Here is a 19,923-nt window from a genome sequence, read left to right as displayed (position 1 = left end):
ACCAACCCGCTTTTAGTCAGAATTTGGTTTGGTGATCTTCGAATATTAATTTATTCAGTAGCTACTAGTTCTTATCGGTGCATGGCTGCGAAAGCTGGTATCAGACTCAAAGAATCTGGGTTCACCAAAGAACACGTATCTGAACACTCGGACAAATTCACAGACTTTGACTTCATGCCAGATCACTTCGATTATGGAGTCGCCAAACCGGTCTCCGGTGGCTCCTTCAATGCTCGTATACTGACGAGACAGTTATGGCGGGAAGAAGTCATTGGAGGAGCGGGTCAGTCGGCTTCTTTACGGAATGTTCAAAGCTTGGGGGAAAGGTTGGTGGAGGATTCCTGACTATTGCAGCCATTAAGATAGTAGTAGATCTGCTGCTCCGGCTGTGCAGTCTAAAAAAGGCCAAAGATCGTTCTCAAGGGATCTAGTGATCTGTTTGCCCTTAGTAAGGGGTTATTGGCGTCCATGCTGTAAGGTTGGGAATCTTATCAGACGCCATTTGCAAAGCTAGATGGAAGAAGATGAGGGCTAAACAACTCAACTCTACCTTCAGACCGAACGGGCGGGAGTAGAAATTAAATGCATGAGCATATTTGCACTGGTAACTAAGCATTTTACTAATTTATAAGTTCGAACACAGGAATTTTTCTTTCCTATGACTTCACAAAGAACTTCGATCTGCCATCTAACCTAACTTAACCTATATGACCTTCAGAGAATTTTGATTTTTTCATTTTCGGCTCATTTTTGGAGCGCGATTGTAGATTGCCAGATAGTGTCGAGGTTATATTCATAAACCCGGATGCCCGAAAGTAAACAACAGTCGACTGTATGGGTGTTTCAAAATGTGCTGAATCCAAAACAGCTATTTGCGCAAGAAGCTTTTCCAAGCAAATGGTTGCCTGTTTGTTTAGAAAAATTGAACACGTCGAACACACACGCCACTAGAACAATGCAGAGGATTACATTCCATTTGCTTGCCAGATGTCTTTCGAGAAATCAGGAAAAAAAACCATTCAGTATGCATGTTTTGAAAATACCGCAACCAGAGTGGTAAAAGTGCTTTGAAAAATGGAAAAAAGAAATACTTTTACCCTATATTGTCAAAAGTGTATTCAGTAATGTACAAAAGCTCCGAATAAAATTACTCAATCCTTATTTAAAAAATAAATTTCTTAATAAATAAGCTTTTTTTTACCTTGAAACCCTAACCCTTCCCTTAATTGAGATTATAACAACAAAGCGATTTCAATTGCTACATCAGAAGGTTTGAAAACACAAAAAGGTGAAAAAGAAAAAAAGTTATTCCTTAAAGAATGTAATTTTTTTATAAAAAAAGATTTAAATTAAAATAAAAATAAGTTTTTTTGTAATTTTTCAATTTTTATTCAATTATACATTTTTTTAAATATCAGTTTGTAATATTTATCGCCACTTTCGTTCATGTATGTATGTAATTGTTTGTATGTTTCACAGTTGTTTGTTTTTTTTTCATTTTATTAATTTTTTATTATCATTACATTTATTGTAATTATCATTTTCGTCTCAATATTTTATTTTGCTTGCTATTTTGTCTTTTGACGTTGTTATGTTGCTTTGTTTGCTCTTATTGTTTTGTTTGTGGTTTATTGTTATTATTTTATTAAATATAATTGCTAAAACTGTTAGTTAACATCTAAATATATATATTATTTGTTGCTTCTTTATTACATGTTTTGTATTCATGTTGTTGCATTTTCATAATTTATTTCAGTTTTTTGTTTGTGTTTTTGTATTCTGTTTGTGTTTTATTGTATTGTTTTGTATTTGTATTTGTCTTTGTGTTGTTCTTGTATTTTGTTGTAATTTGTAATTTGTGTGTTGTTGGCTGCATCTGCAATACATGCAATACTCGCTTAGTACAATGAATCATTAATCATTAACAAAATTCAATATAATTGCTATTTTGAAAACTGTTTTTCTTTTTTGCTCTCTCTGCCTCTTCTATTTCTATTTTACTGCAATTTAAATACGCCGCTTAAACAATTTGGCGGCTCTACTAACTGTAAATAACTTGCTTAGATTATTATTTTTAATTATGTAAATTATTAATAATTTTATTGTTTAATTTTTATATTTTTATTTTACTTAAGTAAAAATAAAAATTAATTTATTTTTATATTTTAAAATTATCTTCTGTGTTATTTAAGTTTCTTAAGCTTACAAATATCTATAAGTGTGTGTATGATTAAACCACAATATAATAGTATTAATTAAATTAAATTATAATATATTTATATGTGTAAGTAAGTAATATTATTATTGTTATTAATAAAATTCTAATATTAAGACGCATGAGCGTGACGTACATACATAAATATGTTTGTATGTATACACACTCATATATACATATTTGCTTTAATCCAGTGTTGGCCCGTTTGAGGCGTTTGTATTTGTTGTTTTAATTGTTTTGATTAGCGTTTTCTTTGTTGATAAAAAATATCGTCATTTTTATTACGTTGTTTTCATGTAAGTAATGTTAAATAAAATTAATAAATAGAAAAGATAAAAAGATAAAAATTAAAAAAAGAATCATTAAAAAAAATAATAAAAATTAAAAAAATAATAAAAATTAAAAAAAAAATTACAAAAAGTTTAAAAATGGAATTTTTTACGTTAAGCACCAATTTTAAAAATAAAAGCATAAATTTAAATTAAATAAAAAATTAAATTAAAAAAATTAATTAAAAAATGAATTGAAATTACAAAAAAAAAAATAAAAATTAAAAAAAATTTAATTAAAAAAAAATTATTAAAATTATAAAGAGTTTCAAAGAGGAAATTTTTTTACCTCAAGCACCACTTTTAAAAATAAAAATTTAAATAAAAAAAAATTAGATTAAAAGAATTAATTACAATTACAAAAAAAATTAAATTTACAAAAAGTTTCAAAGTGGAATTTTTTTTTGTTAAGCACCAATTTTTAAAATAAAAGCATTAAAATTAAGAAAGAAACAAGTAAATAAATTTAAATTAATAAAAATTAAATAAAAAATTATAATTTAAAATAAAAAAAATAAATTAAAATAAAAAAATAAATAAATTAAAATAAAAAAATTAAATTTCTAAAAAGTTTGAAAAGTACAACTTTTTACTACCGCTTTTACACTAAAGCATTAAAATTAAAAAAAAAAATTAAATAAATTAAAATTACAAAAAAATTAAATAAATTAAAATTACAAAAAAATTATAATTTCCAAAAAGTTTTAACGTGGAACTTTTCCGTGTTAAGCAATACAAAAATTAAGGAATAATAAGAAAACCAGTTCAACTTCCCTAACTCGAATCAACTTCACCCAAAAAAAACGCCTAAGTTAGAGAGACTTCGAGTTATCGAAGGAAATTTGTATGAAATTTGACTCCTATTGCTAATTTTAGAATTCGAGTTATGGAGCAGTTAAAGTTATAAACGTTCGAGTTATGGAAGTTCAGCTATATTTATATTTAAAAAGTTTAAAATTTAAACAATTTTGAATTAAAAAAATTTTATTGAGATTAAAAAAAATTAATTACAAAAAAAATTTAAATTACAAAAAATTAAAATTTTCTGAAAAGTTTTAAGTTTGCGTGTTAAGCAACATTAAAATAAAAAAAATAAATAATAATAAAAAAATAATAATAATAAAAATAATTAAAAAAGTACCTAATAATTTAAAAAAATTATTAAAAAAATAATAATTAAAAAAAGTAATTGAAAAACAAAAATAATAAATAAAAAACTATAAAAATTAATTTAAAAAAAATAAGATAAAAAATTTAAATTCAGAAAAAAAACAGATTTAAAAAAAATTAAAATATATTATAAATATTAAACAGCAATTTTGAAAATAAAAGAAAATTCGCTTGTTTGTTTCGTTGTTTGGTGGGCATGGCTGCGCATGGAAACATAAAATGTGTTTTGGAAAGTTAAAAAAAATATCAATTTAGAAGAGAAATGGATATTTTTTTGCTAAAAATACATAAACAATAAAAAATTAAAATTTCAAAAAATAAAAAAAATTGAAGTGAAACATTATTCAAATAATTTTAAATGTCATAAATATAAAATCCGGCAACAGTTTTGTAAAATAAAAAAAAAATCATTTATTTCTTTCGTTGTTTGGTGGGAGTGGCTTCGTTTATGTGGCATGAGAATTTACACGTTTTTCGACAAAAATTAGTTAAAAATAACAAAAAACGCTGAAAATGAATTTATTAATAAAATTACAAAAAATAACTCACTTTTATTTTAATTGTTTTTGTATTAATGTTTAACGAAGAAACAAAAATTAATGTTGTTTGAAAAAAATAATAAGAAATAACTAATAAAATAATTAATGTAAATACATACACATATGTATGTATGTCATTATAAAATAAAAAATAATAAAAATTAAAAAAATAGCGCAATTTTTTTTGTAAAATATCAAATTTTAACGGAAATAAAAGAAATCACAATAAAAATAAGCAAACAAAAATTTGAAATATGTTGAAAATTATATACAAATGACCAATTTTTATTCAAAGCTTAGTGCGCATATTTAGACTTTAGATATTTCAAACTTTTAAAAGCCAATTTAGCAAAAGATGAAAGATATTATTGTTACAAACATTCAGTGCCAGTTTAATATTGCCACTTATCCTAATATTGCACAATACATATTTAACAAATCAGAGAAAATGTGGCAAAATTTAATAAATTTATTAAAAGTATTAAAAAATTAGGAAAACTCAATGTATGCACCTAAAAGTATACTTCACTATAGCAAGCTTTTTATTACTACTAAAAAATAAAAAAAAAAGTGTATCCATTGCATCTTTTAGGCGCTCTAGTACGCATTTTCATATACGATAACATTTTTAGAAAAAAATCGTAATTGTTCTTTTACACGTTTTTTTCAATTGTAACCACACCTTTAAGTAAAATCGGCTATAACCGCGTATGCGGTGTCTATGCCAATAAAGAAGCATACTTTTTGAAGTACAGAGGTTAGTTAGTGTATGTTTTTAGCAAATTTTAAAATTAAGTTTAGATATTTTCTACACAAACATTTAATTTAATAATGCCAGCGTACACTTTTCAAATACAAAATATTTGTTAAAGATTAACGCAATTAAGTTGATAATTTATAGGCATACTTTTTGGAGTCCAGCGGTTATTAAGTTTATTTTTTACCAAGAAAAATTCAAAATTATAAAACTATTCTGCGCAAGTCGAACAAAACATGTACGAGTACGAGTTTTTCCTTCTCTTCATACGATTTAGAATTTTCGAACCAGACTTGAAAAACCAAGAATTTACGATCTTCAGCTTTTGTGAGTACATTTAATATTAAGTGCTCTAAACAGACCACAATAATTTAAATATCAACGAGCGTGAGCGTTTAGGAGCTTAATTTGTTTTTGCTAGTATTTCAAGCAACAACCTAGTGCTTGTGAAAGGCATCCTCAGCATTTCGCAAAAAATAACACAAAAGAAATATTTTTAATTTTGTTTAATTTTTTATAATCTATTTCGAAAGACTTAGAATAATTGTATGCATCTGTTTGGTTTTATTTATATATTTTGTTATTCTTTTCTTCTTTGATGTTGTTGGTGTTGTTACATTTTGCCAACACATACCAAAACAAATATGCAAGAGTATACTAATTAGATTACAAAAACAAAAATTAGAAAAAAAGCAAAACAAATTAAAAAATCATTAATATGAATGTTTTGAATGGCGACTTACGAGTTACAAAAAGGATCAGAGCTTAAAATTATAAAATTTGCCAATATTCCAAATGTGCTTAAATTTACAACAATTGAATCGAATTCAAATTTGACATAAAACATAGATTTCCGTTTGTGTGCGCAATGTGATGATTGTTATATGTATGAGTGTAGTTGTAGATGGTGGTTTTGTTGTAGTTGCTTTTGCTGCTAGTTTTCCTTGTTTTTATTGTTTTTGTTGCTATTTTGCTTTGTTGTTGGTGCTGTCGCTGCTCGCGACTGTAAGCTGCATGCTGCCGACTTTCAGCAGCAATCGTTAGCAGTTGTTTTTATTGTTGTTCATTGCAGTTATGTGTTTTTGTTGGCCAGAGCAAGGATCATGCGCTGCATCGTTGGTGGTGTGGCTCCTCTTGGGAGGGACGTTGTACAGTTAAATTGAATTCTGACATTTTGCAGCTGGTATTGTTGTTGTTGCCGTAGCCACACGCTGCCCACTAACTGGCAGGCAGGCACTTAGCCATTCGGCTTGACATTGACATTGGCCTTGTTTTTGCTGGCACAACTCGTGGCTGGCTGGCTTGAGTGTGTTTGTGTGTGTGAATGTCAAAGTTTCGGAATTCTGCACGTTGTTTGTGTTTTTGTTCTTGTTATTGTTGCTATGCAGCGCTTCAAGCTGCCTGTGCCTGGCGCGTGGCAACCATGCTCCATTATTGTTTGTATGTATGTGTGTGCACGCACACAAATACACATGAATATCTCGTTTAACGGTTTTCGGTTTTCAAATTTGTTATATTTCCTCTTCATAATTCATTATATATGTACGTATGTATGTATATTTTGTGTTCTTTTCACTTGCTTCATTTATTTTAGTTGCTAGGTAGGATTGTAGTATGCACGTATGTATGTGTGTGTGTTTGTTTGTTTGTTTTAAGTTTACGTAGTATGCGTGTGAACGTGTATATATGTATTTGTATCGTTTTTTTGCTTTTTTGTTATATTTTTGTATTTGTATTTTTATTTAAATGTAATTCAAATTCATATAATTAGCTTAACCATAAACCGATATTATAATTCCATATCACGGGCCTCGTCTTCACTATAATCCGACATGCTCGATTCGCTGTCGCTGCTCTCTCGCTCCTGTTGCGCCGCACGCAACGCCTCCTCGGTGGCGTAGCGTTGCACATAGTCGGCCACTTTGCGATGATACTCCTCCGGTTCGTGCAAGTACAACGCCGCTGCATCACGATTCAGCGGATCAACCGGATTCGGATATGTCAGCAATTGTGGTAGAAATGATTCGAATATATTTGAGAGATCATATAGTGCGGTCCAAGCCTGATTGATCACGTCCAGGCACACAGTGCCGGACGATTCGTCGATATTCGGATGGTAGATTTTATTCACGAACCCTATACTTGGCGATTTGAATGGATAATTGTCGGGCAGGTAGACGCGCACCTTCCATACGCCACCTTCATAGGGTGTGCCATGTGGTCCGAAAAATTTCACATGAAACTCATTGAGGCCGCCCAAAATGGTCACTTCGTGCTTGGATTCGATTAGCTTGATGACATCATTGTCCATGCGTCGCTTACCAGCGCTGGGTGAGGACATTTTACAACAACTTTATTGTGCTTCCACGTCACCGTCTACACCAAATGCACCAAATGTCAAGGTCGCCTTCGCTAGAAGCGCTTCAGTTGATTTCTGCAGCCAAGTAGTGTGCGCTGGGAAAGTTGTTGTGGCGTGCGTCCGTTATCGTGTATGACTTCGGCTTGTGAGTGACAGCTCGGAAATATTTATTTAACTGTATGTGTCGCTGCCGTTCCAGCTGCAAATGAGAAATCGGTGCAATGAGTTGGTGGACCCGACAAAGCAACAACAGCTACAGCAACCGATTTCTCAGCACGTGCCTCAGATAAGCCCTGCCGTTGTAGTGGTTTTAGTTTGCTGATTTTTGTTGTTGAAATGCTGCAATGAAACAAATGGAGAAATGTTGACTTATTGAAGCAAAAAACCAAATGCTAAGTGTATGTCAAGAGAAATTTCGAAAATATTGAAACAAATATACAGTGAGAGGAAGCGAAAGCGAAAGGAGTCATGTGGGAAAAAGTAATTTCGTATAGAGAAAGCGTGTATTAAGGATGAGCGTTTTGTGAGTTAATTGCGCCCAAGAATTTACTAAATATAAGGAACGGGTGAATGTGGGAACAGTGTTGTTTTCATAGTCTGAGCCGAGACCATGGCACTTTAAAAAGAGAGACTTCTTAGTGGTATTCACCCATCCAACACAATGTCATAGTAAAATAAATACTTTTTGCAATGATGACTAAAATATTGTACAACATAATATGTATTTTTTTATATTAAGAAATACATTTTGAGGTTAGAAAAGTTTATAAATTTTTTTTGAGGTTAAAAAATGAAATTTGAATCCAGAAAAGTTTGTACATTTTTTTGCGGTTAATAAATAAGTTTTGAGGTTAGAAAAGTTTATAATTTTTTTGAGGTTAACAAATGAAATTTGAGTCCAGAAAAGTTTGTACATTTTGTCTGTACATTTTTTTTGCGGTTAATAAATAAATTTTGAGGTTAACAAATATAGTCATCACTTTAATTCAATACATGATTCAGAATAAGAATTAATTAACAACGAATTTCGCAAGGAATGTCATAAAAGGTCTGTTAAGCAATTGCATCGGAAATCGTAAATTGCAACTCGGAATGAGAGCATCGCATTTTGTCCAAGCGACCTAGCTAGACTAGGTGACATGCCGCTATACATTTTATCGACGTCATCAATCGGTAGCAAAAACATCAAATTTCTACATGCTACGCGACAATTTCATTCAACGTTCTAAACAACGTCTACAATTCTCATCCAATTTATGAAGATCGAATATGTTCATATGACTTAAAAATTTTACTTAAAAAGTTGGAGTTTATTAGAAATTAAAAATTGCTGCTAGATGTTGGAAAATTGAGCAAGCAAAAAGTCGGAGAACTCAACCTCTTCGAATCGTTTTTGGGTTATATTCACTTGCAAGTCAGAAGAAATACACATGTTATTTAATAAATGATGAAACCAAAAATTATAATAAAAAAATAAAAGTTTACAGAATTTAAAGTACTCCAATAAACGGAGTCGATGTCCAGGAGAGCCTTCGATAAACGAAGTTCGGCGTTGAGGAAGATTTTTTAGCTTAAAATTATCATTTTTGTGTGAATTCTTATTGCTGTAGATAAATACATGTAATGATCGAAGAACTAGAAAAAAATTTTGATTTTTGACAAAATAGCGTCTTCTCAAAAAAATAATTCATTGCGAAAAAATATATACTTCAGAATGGACTAAAAACTCCAAATCATTATCAGAATTTGATTCCTCCCAACATTACCCGATAAATTATCTAGGAATTTTGTGTGAAAATCTAAATTCGATCAGTCTAGTTTTTGAGTTGAGAAATTTTCCTTATCGACTTTGAAAGCAGCGATTAGCGAAAAATGCTTTTTAGGGGGTATTCTAAGACGGAAATAAAAAACAAAATCGACTTCTTTTATATTTTCAAAATTCAATAAATTTTCAGAGATTTAGGCGGATGATGGTATCTAAACTGGTTCGCTCGGAACTGAAACTTTAAACCCATTTTTTTCTAAATTATCTTGTTCAATACGATACCCACTATTTCTCAAGTTCTACTGGACCGATTTACCTGAAATTTTAGATAGTCTTTTTGATGAACTTATCTATGTTTGGTCCATATTCTCAAATTTAAATTTTTACTATTTTTAAAAAAGTTGAAACAGGCCAAAATATGGTAAACCTTTTTTTCAGCAAAAGAAAAAAATATGTATATTTTTATTATATATTGAGGAGTTTCCTCGTGCAAAAAATGGCCGATTTTCAATCATTTTTTCCTATATGAAATATTAAATATGTTACTTAAAAAATCTATTATTCTAATATTTTACAAAGATTTTTTGAATTTTTCGAATGAAAATACAATGTCATTTGCGGCAGGCCCTCGAATAAAAGGTGCCTCTGCGTTTATAGCAGAACTCTTACAGGATCATAAGTCGTAAAAGGAAAAGTGTTTTGATAATTGAGAATATAAACTAGGTAATGGACTAAAAAAAATTTTTTTATGTATATAAATTTTTAAAAATAAAATTTTTTTTTTATGCAATAAAATATGCAAATTTTGGTCAAAAATTCTCGTTTTTTAGTATGTAGTTGTAATTGAAAAAAAGACCTTAAACATAATATTTCAAAAATCTGCGAAAAATTTCATTAGGAACGGGCGCGTTATTCGCGTGAAATGTAGCTGACCTCGAGAACGCAACTTTTCAAGGATGCAACTCCAAAACTGTTACTCGGTACAACTTCAGCGTTTAGAGAAATATTTTAGAAATGCTACAGAATTAAATAAGAATTAATAGAATGAAAAAAATCGATTTTTTGAAGCTGTGAAGTCCATGTAAGCGCTTAAAGAAAGAATTTTAAAGTTAGCTAAGAACTTTTACTATGCTCTACATCAGCACTCTACTAATGAAGCCATACTCATAGACTCCACAAACTAATGTGTCTCCGCATGGTTTTATTGTAAAAGTACGTAAATTATTGCTAAAAATCATATACACAGTTTTTACAACAACAAAATAAATTATAATGCCAAACCAAATATAAACATTAAACTTTTCAGCCGCATGTTGCACGAAATACTGCGTATATATACACACCAACACATACACAGGCGCACGCTAAGCATTCGAAAATGGGGTCAAAAGCAAATGAGGACAGCAACAACAACTGCAGCAACGTTGTTACAACGAGGCCAAATCTGCAGCATTCAAATTGTGTGTAAAATGCCAGCGCATGGCGCTTGAAAGATGTACACATCTACATATATGTACATGTATGCATTTATGTACATAAGAGTGTGTGTGCATAGACATGCAGGTTAAAGGAAAATAAAAAATGCCTGCAAACACACACCAATACATACAAACAGCAGATTGACTTTGCAAAGGCACCCAGCTGCAATTATAAGTTAACTGCGAATGGGTTGGAAGGAAGACAGCTAAAAATAAAATTTGAAGCATATTTATAGGCTGCGAAGCTTGTTGGACGAAGAAAATAAGTTTTTTGCAAATAAAAAGTATTATTAAAAATTTTTAAACAATAAAATTTTATAATATAATAACTAAGCAGCAATTATTATAATAATTTCGTGCAGCGTGAGCGCAGAAAAGAAGGACAATATGTGAAAATGTATGCAAAAAAATATTTTTAGAGTTGAAAATTATTTTGTTTCTACAACACATTTAAAACATTTTTCTTTCGAGAACATAAATAAATGGCGCCTTATTTATAAAATTCTTGCATACATGATTTCTGTGGAAAATTACGCGCCTAAATTTAATGGCCAACAAAGAAAATTTAGTTCTTCGAATACATATGTATGAATGAAATTATGCATGTATTAGTATATTCGCAATATGAAATCAACGCGTTGTGGTTACAGTAAATACATATGTATATTGTTAACTATGTAGTTGTTGGCCAACGTGAATCACGAGGTGACACCGTGTCTAAGAATATCGCAATGCAAATGAGTAACTAAAAAAGTTATATGAAAAAAAGCAAAATGAAAGCGAAGAAATATTATTTTACAAATCTAAATATACAGAAATGTGTAAACATAACCTGAAAGATAGCGAAACCGATAGCAATCAGAGGGAGAACAAATGAACTGATAAGCACTTACATATTTTTTTTAAATATTAAAACTATTTTAGACGTGAGCTTTTTTTCAAATTTCTGATGACCGAATTGATCTTATGGGTCCTTCAATAAAGGATCATAAAACATTTTAGTTAAATTCACTTGACTTTTTAAGACTGTTTTTGAGAGGAAAGGTTTTCGAACTTGAAATCAGCTGATTACAGCGCTTTCCATATTTATAATAATGCAAAAATTTTTATTTACTATTAATATCTTAAAATCGAAGAGTTACATTTTTGATAGCGAAACATTTAAAAGGCACATAGATTGTGACAAAAAAGCACCTGGAAATTGTAATTAAATTTCCTGGGTAAATGATATTTAAAAAAAAAAGTTGCTAAGAAAAGGAATCCTAAATGATTCACCGATTACACTTCCATCACCCGGACTTGGAATTTCTCACCCCCCAGATTAGCTGTTGTACTGTGTTATAAAAGTGCATTAAATTCTGTATAATGATTCGACAAAAAAGTTGTGATATTATTTACTTGTGGGAGAGTGTCTCTTCTGGGGCACAAATTTTGTAGTATAGCTGGTTGTGCCTCACAGAACTTAGTCAGAAAATACGAAATTGCTCTATTGTTGTATTGTTATTTTAATTATATTTATAGTAATGATTAGATGACCAGTTATATGATGGGTCTCTCCACGGAATACATTTCTAAATAATAAAGCAAACAAAGAAGTTTTAACTCATCAACATTTCCTTTTGTTGTTGCTGCGTTTTTTTACATAAAGAAATGCGCAGTTAAAAAGATTAAGCAAATAACACTCATGTCTGTAATATGATTGAGCTGCTAAGCGCTTATATAATGAATCACGATAACTTTAGATTGGCAATGTGTGTGTGTGTGTCTTTTATATTATCATACTGCTGATGTATAATAGTTAAAAAACAACAATGGTAAGTTGATAATTAGTATAATAGGTACTTACTACGCTACGCACAAATTGCATATGTATATTAGGGTGGGTCAAAAAATTCTAATGATTTTTGTTACGCTTAGTATTCTAAAAAATTGGTTGACAGACACTTCTAAGGAAGGTTTTCTACATACGTGGTTGTCTTACTATTGTCTTCAAATAGTTGGGAGCGAGATATGACATTTTCTAATTGATAATACTAAAAAAAACAGAAAACAGTTAAGAGGAAGACCTTCCCGTTACAATTAAGAGCTCATACTATAGCCTCTCTTAGGGGTGTCTCTCAACCAATTTTCAGTGTATCAACCGAAAAATAGATCTGCGTTTTTACACACCCTAATGTATATATGTACATACATATATACCTTGAAATGACTATTTATGCATGTGTAATAATGCGGTTAAATACTCTTCAGTATTTGCAGTAAACAAACACTCAAAATAAATAGAAATAATATAGTGCTATAGTTATATATATGCAATATGGATATGCAATACATACATACATACATATGTATAACTAACTAATAGTAGTAAATACATATATTTCCATATACTTATCCGAACAGAATCTAAGCAATATATTTCTAAGCATTTCAGAAAATCTACAATGACAAAGGCTAATTTGTTAAAAGCACTACTGTACTTGAGGCAATCGTTGCACTTTTTTGTTGGATTTTCCTCTAATGGATGAAATATCGAAATATATAAATTTAAAAAATTTTTTCTTTAGATTGAATTATCGATATTTTATATTATCGATAGACATGATATCGACATACATATATATGAATTATCGATACTTTTTATTATTGATCTACATTATATCGACATATATATGAATTATCGATAGCTTTTGTTATCGATTTACATTATATTGATATGCACACGAATTATCGATAATTTTTGTTATCGATCTACATGATGTCGATAAACATACTCACAAATAAAGTCGATTATTTTATAGTGTAACAATTTTCGATATTCTTGGGAAATTAATATAAAACCCTCATCGACACGTAGATGATCAATTTAGAAAAAAAATATCTAGATTCAAATTTGAAAAAAATATCTAAATATATATGTATGTAAACGCTATAATCGATATTTTTTAATTAAAAATATCTAGGGCTAAAATTGTGCTCAACAGAGAAGCCACCAAAAAATTCTTTCGACTGAAATACTTCGATTTCATAGATGTAACGATCATTTTTTGACATCTTACACACAAGTTTCAAAACATTTTCGTATTCTAAAAACTAATTGCAAGTTAAAAGCGCCTTAAATTACGCTCCTGTTGAGTTGCAGATGAAACACATTTGATAATATTTAATCAAAAACATCGTCGTTTGTCAATAAAGGTGTAGTAAATCCTCAAATTATGGAAAGAGCTGCGCCAGACGCGTCGCGTTCTCAGAGTGCAACGCCACTGGGCATTCAACTTCACTGCGTGTGCATACACACAAACACATCTAAGTGGATATACATACATATATGCGTGTGTATGTGTGTTTGTGTTTGTCTACACACTTTTACGAATAACAAAGTATTTACTTGCCTGCGGAGGCACTGTTCCGACAGCGTCGTAGTGGGCCAAAGTGATTGAACTCACCCATTTTCTTTATAGTATTCTACAACGCACACTGCTCTGACACAGGCACAGATAAATGAAATAAAACAACTACACTACTAAATGCAAAAGGAGTAAATAAAAGTGAGCCAAAATAATAAAGACAGAAAAGTTTAAATTCATATACATATGTACATATGTATGTAAATGCACAGGCACACAAACATATGGTCGCTAAGCAGCTGTAGAGACTGTTTGTTGTGGAGTTAAGTGCGAAGCATTGCAAAGGAGCAACGAACAAAGAACCAATTTGACCAACGCGCAAGGAGGAAGAGCAGACAGACAAGCACACACAAGCGAAAATTGATTATATATATTCAACACATACATATGCATATGCATGTATATACATACATACATATATCGAATGTGGAATTATAGATTTGCAAAACAATTTGAAGAGCTGCATAACATGCAATAATTTCCATTATTAAATTTTAAATATAATTTCTCTACTATTAACGATTATTAATGAGTATTTTGATGTGGGTGAGCACTTCATGCATTCGTAAAAGTAAATTATATATTTAATTGCAATTGCAAAATTAAATAAGGCACGTTTTATACGCTTGAATAGTCAGACGCAACAGCCCACGCGCCAGCAAAAGCTACGCCGCGAGAAAAATAAAAGATCGCACTCAGCTAACAACGCAGGGGGGCACGTAGTGCCTTAAGTGTGCAACGACAGGGATGGGTGTGCATAATCAGACGCTTTGATTTTAAGACGGACGGAGGCGAAGAAACACGTTATTCTGCAATAAAAACACATTTCTTGTCATTTATATTTATTTTTACCATAGAATAATTATTACTCTATTATTTTATAATTTTCTATTCTAATCACTTATTATTTTATTTCACATTATTTATGATTTCATTTCTCATATTTGAATTAGTTTTGTTTTTCTTCATTCAAGTTTTTTTATTTATTTATATTTTAACTGACACTCAGCTGTTCAGTACGCTCTCACGCTGATTTGTGCTCTCTCCCTAGGTGTTTTGTTTTATTTGCTGGCATTACTGCATCAGCCAGTATTTTGATGCGCATAATTTTACTAAAAATAATATTAAAAAAAGTAATATTTCCTAGTTTTATATTTTTTTTGTTTTTTTTTTACTATATTTTTAATTAATGTCATAATAATTGGTTTTTGTTTTCTTTTCTTGTTTGTTTAATGCAACCCACTAGTTACTACAAATGCCCTCCCGCTGAGCGTATATACATATGCACAAGTATACATATGTATATAAAACACGAATAGCATGCATTTGATCTTACTGATTTATATACAAACAGCAAAAACAAGATAAAACCAAAGCGCATAAGCACACACTGCCACAAAAATAATATCAGAATCAGTCGAACAGACTTTGTTTTGCCTTTGATTAGTTTGTAGGGTTGCCGGGTATGTACATATATGAAAATGGGGACAGAAATTCATTCGTACAAGTATACATCATCTGATCAAATTTGAATCGGACTAATCCATTTGCAGCAGCGCGTAAACAAGGAGTTTCCTTTCGAAAATGTTTTGGGTGTCACGAACACAAATATTTGGGAGGCACAAAGCCTTCAGTGAAAGTCAACGAAAACTTGCTCTTGCGAGTCTTCCACCTACCTCTAATAATGTCGACAACATCGATAAAGTTAAATAAACAGTGCTTGAAAAGCATCAGAGAAGATAGCAGAGGAATTCACCATCTCTTATGGAACAGCTCAATACATTTTGTTGATGTTTTGGGTATGAAACGCGTCAATTCTCAACTCATACGAAAAAACCTGAATCTATGGAAAAACGATGTTGAGTAGACGTTGCAAATGACCTGATTGGCAACCTAGCGGAAGGCACTACATTAATCAAACGCATCAAAACCAAAGGCGGGACGTGGATTTTTGAATACAACAGCGGAACTATGCAAAAATCACGAATTTATACGAAATCGAAAAAATACTCAAGTTTTTTAAAATCAAGGTGATACTGATAATTTTTTTATTATCGTGGTAGGGTATGGTATCGTTATGATATCGTTACCACAATAATGCGCCGTCACACTGCACTACTGCACTTGCCTGACTTTTCCGTATTCGCCAGACTTGGCTTCCTGTAATATTTTTCTGCTTTCCAAACTGAAAAATCCGCTTGTCGGGGGATTATGAATAAATACTGCAAGGCACCAATAATGGGGTTTCCCAATGTATTTTCAATTATTGGCAACCCTGTACTTGGCTTAATCGTTGGGTTGGACAACTCGTGTATTTTCCCTACTTGTGTGACTTTGTTGTTGTTCTCTTAAGTTTTTTTTATTTGCTTTGGACTTGTGTTGATGACTTTGTGTAATTGTTTTTGTTTTTACCATTTTAGTTCTAAGTGTATTTTATTGTTTTCACTGCAGCTGCTTATGACAAAGCAATTAAAGAATGACTACAAATATAACGATGACACTGGCCTAAAATAAATATATATTTACAATCATAAACGTTGCCTTAAAAGGGACCAACAAATAAAATGTCAATAAATATACATAAAAACGTTTACAGAAGCGAGATTAGACGCTACTTATTAATCATGAAAATAAAAAATATATAATACGTATGTACGTACATATGTATGTTTCTCTACGTGTGAAACATGCATTTAAAAGCAACAATTGCGAAGATTTAAATTCGTAAACAAATAAAAACAACAATTGCATGTATCAATATGAAAAGGCAAGTAGGTATACGTGTATGTACGCGTGTATGCGCGTGAGGTAAGTGGATTGATTATCAAATTTACCTACATGCATACATATTTACACGAGCATGTGTGTATATGTCCGTATTTACGTGCAAACGCACAAACAAGATATGAGACAGTTCGCTCAATCACACAATTTGGATCACTCGCTTGCACACTCGCACTTATGAAATACAAAACAACAGCAACAAAGCAAACGTCAGCAAAAACAGCAATTTTCAATTTTCATAAAATCTAATTTTGAAAAATTTAAAATGCAATTTTAGCAGAGATTTCGATCATATCAGTCGTATACAAAATATTATTTTATATTTATTTTTAATTGTATTTTTTTTACCTTTTTGCTTTTTTTTTTGTTTTTCTAGCTTTAGTTCTTTGTTTTGCTTTTAGGTAGAGCACACACTTCTTTGCTGCCGAGCAGAGAGCTAAAACAACTTATTTATTTATTTCTGTGGATACTTAAAATGCGAGCGCACAATCTAGACTGGATCCACTGACTCGGAATCGCACTCACCTCGACTCGGTTGCGATGCACAGCAAACACTGAACTGAACTTTGCTATGCAGCGCTGAGCAACTGAACGTTTTGTGTATGCCCAAACCTCCATATTTCTGTAATTTAGTGTGTATGAATTCATATACAAACACACACACACTCATATATGTACATGCATTTGTACCTACAGATGTTTTTCTATAGATATGTTTGACAATTTGGATGTCAGCAAATGCCCTGTAGGGAAAACTAAAGCTAAACCGAAGTAAAGAAAAATATTATTTATATATTTTTGATGAAGAGATTCTTAAGGGGTTATATAACAATAAAGAAACTATTTTTTTCTGACTTGCAAGGGGAACTCTTTGTTGGTGCCTCTGATTTTATAATTTTAAAATATCTAATTGACAGTTTCCGGATTATAAATATTCATGTTTTAAGAATTACTTCTTTTAAAATATTTTTAATGAACAGATTTTCTTCTTCTCGAATATATAGTACATACATATTTACTCTTCTTTTAGATACATAAAGCCAGCTAAAGTTGGAGGTGCCAAATTTGATACAAAGTACCACTTTGGAGACAGTCCAGTTCCCTACAGGGAGAGTTTTATATACAATAAAAATAGGTATGTAAACATCTTTTATATACATACATACATATGTATCTACATCCATATCTATATGCGATACCTTTGCTACTTACATACATATATATGTATATAAAAAGCAAACAAAATAGAAACAATAACAAAAGCAATTCTATACTGGAAACTGGGGAAATGACGGAAAAGCAAATAACCAAGGACAAACTTGTAAGGTAGAAGTAAAGAGAAAAAAAACCTAAACAAAAACAAAAGTAATGGAACAGCTCAAAATGAGCACAACAGCGCACAGTCATATATGTATTTGTAAATAGGTATGTAACTGCATACATATGCGCCTATATAATAAAAAGGCTTCAAATTTCCCAACATAGCACCCAAGGAACAGCTGGAGGTGGAATTGGGGAAATGCAATTGCATGTGGGCATGTATGTATGAATGTATGTGAGCAGATGTAAACAGAAATGTTACAAGAGAAATGCGCCTGAGCATAGAACTGCAGCAGATAAACATTTGAGCAGCTGTTTTGTCAGGGTTGCCAAAGCCGAGATTAAAAGAAAATTACATTTTTCATGTGATTTTAAACTTTGATATGAAATTATATATATTTATATTTATTATTATGTATAAAATATTTGTAAATACATATGTTAATTTTTCTTGTAAAATCAATATATAAAGTCAATATTAAACATAACAGAGCTATTTATTTAGGTATGCGAAAATACATACATATATATGTATGTATATATAACATAAGATAAGAAAGAGATGGTAAAAACATAGAACAAGAAAAACAACAAAAAAGCAACGAAGTGATTACACAGCGTAATAAACGAATCGTGCGATAATGAAATAGAAAGTAGATGATAAAAACGCAATATAGGAAAATATAAAAACGATGAGAACAAAAGATGATAATAACCAATTTAAAAAAGGAACAAATAAAATTAAAGAAAATAAATTTGATTTGTTAGTTAATAGTCTGAATCCATTAAATACATTACAAAATTTCAATTTAGTATTTATCGACATGCTGTTTGCGGATTATACGTATTTATCAACCCAATTGCGTAGTAGTGTGTTGAGACATTAGACCATGTTGCCTCATCAAGGTATTTATTAAGGGCAAAGAGAAAACAAATTACGACTTTAGCAACATAAATATGCGTAGTATAATAGTTGAAGCATTGCGTGGCATTGCTAATATGCCATACTCCATACACCACAAGTAAGGCGCAAATGCAATTTTATTTCCTCATCACATAAATGTCACAACTATTTTGAGGTTAGCAAGTACAAACTGTTTTTAATAATTCCTTTAGAATTAGCAGCAAATTTTTACAAGAATGCAACGAATGACTACAAATTCAATCGATAAGGGGTTAAACTAGCAACCTTCCTTGTTTTTGTATTGCCCACCTTCAGCTATGACGTAGTATTGATGGGCATATTCGTCGAGTGCACTCATCGGATACATAAAGTGGAAGGAGGTTGAAAACTTTGGTTGCTCTTTTGTAATACTCACTTGCACAATTTATAATTTTTGCTGAATAGCTAATTAATAGCCTTCCTCTGAGCACAATATTTTTCTTGTGAAATCACACAGGGAATTAGTACTGATTTACACATCCACCTCAATTCCTTTCATTTGTTTTTTAAGAGTCTAATTTAGGAAAATTCTAATACCTTTATTTCAAATATTTGTTTCGTAGCGTCAAAATGCACGCAAATTATTTTTTCACAAATTTTATAGCTTTTACACAGTTTTATTATCAGTTAATTATATTGAAGTTAATAAATTTTCCATAAATTATTTAATTTCATACAATCCCAAATCCACTTGCTCATCCAACTATTTCTATACACCACCAGCTGACAATTCTGCCAATACTGATTTTTCCCACTTCTTTTTGCTCAGCCGTTTTGTCTTCCGCAGTGTTGTATGTTCTCGTATCACAGAGCATACTAAAACTAAAAAGTATTAATAACTTAAAGCAAAAAAAGAT

The 19,923-nt window shown here is 30.7% G+C and overlaps 1 protein-coding gene across 4 annotated transcripts; it reads right to left on the bottom strand.

Annotated features, from left to right (window-relative positions):
* Positions 1-5,501: 5,501 nt before the first annotated feature.
* On the bottom strand, positions 5,502-19,810 carry LOC105224135 (ubiquitin-conjugating enzyme E2 H). Of its 4 annotated transcripts, none has more exons than XM_011202124.4 (2): positions 19,443-19,810; positions 5,502-7,708 (listed from the first exon to the last, which is right to left on the bottom strand). In XM_011202124.4, exon 2 carries the CDS (start codon positions 7,349-7,351, stop codon positions 6,800-6,802), a length of 552 nt encoding a protein of 183 aa, XP_011200426.1. In that variant the 5' UTR covers positions 7,352-7,708; positions 19,443-19,810; the 3' UTR covers positions 5,502-6,799. The 4 variants fall into 4 exon arrangements, with proteins under 4 accessions (XP_011200426.1, XP_011200428.1, XP_019845078.1 ...); XM_011202126.4 differs by having other exon boundaries at positions 19,604-19,810; XM_019989519.3 differs by lacking the exon at positions 19,443-19,810 and adding an exon at positions 17,329-17,398.
* Positions 19,811-19,923: the final 113 nt, after the last annotated feature.

This window comes from Bactrocera dorsalis, chromosome 4, assembly GCF_023373825.1.
Source record: "Bactrocera dorsalis isolate Fly_Bdor chromosome 4, ASM2337382v1, whole genome shotgun sequence".
Taxonomy (NCBI): domain Eukaryota; kingdom Metazoa; phylum Arthropoda; class Insecta; order Diptera; family Tephritidae; genus Bactrocera; species Bactrocera dorsalis.
Note: the sequence above shows the minus strand (reverse complement) of the source record. Positions and strands in the feature narration are given on the sequence as shown.

What these genes read in the sequence shown, in the direction of transcription:
- LOC105224135 (XM_011202124.4), bottom strand. Translation starts at nt 7,351, where the DNA reads ATGTCCTCACCCAGCGCTGGTAAGCGACGCATGGACAATGATGTCATC.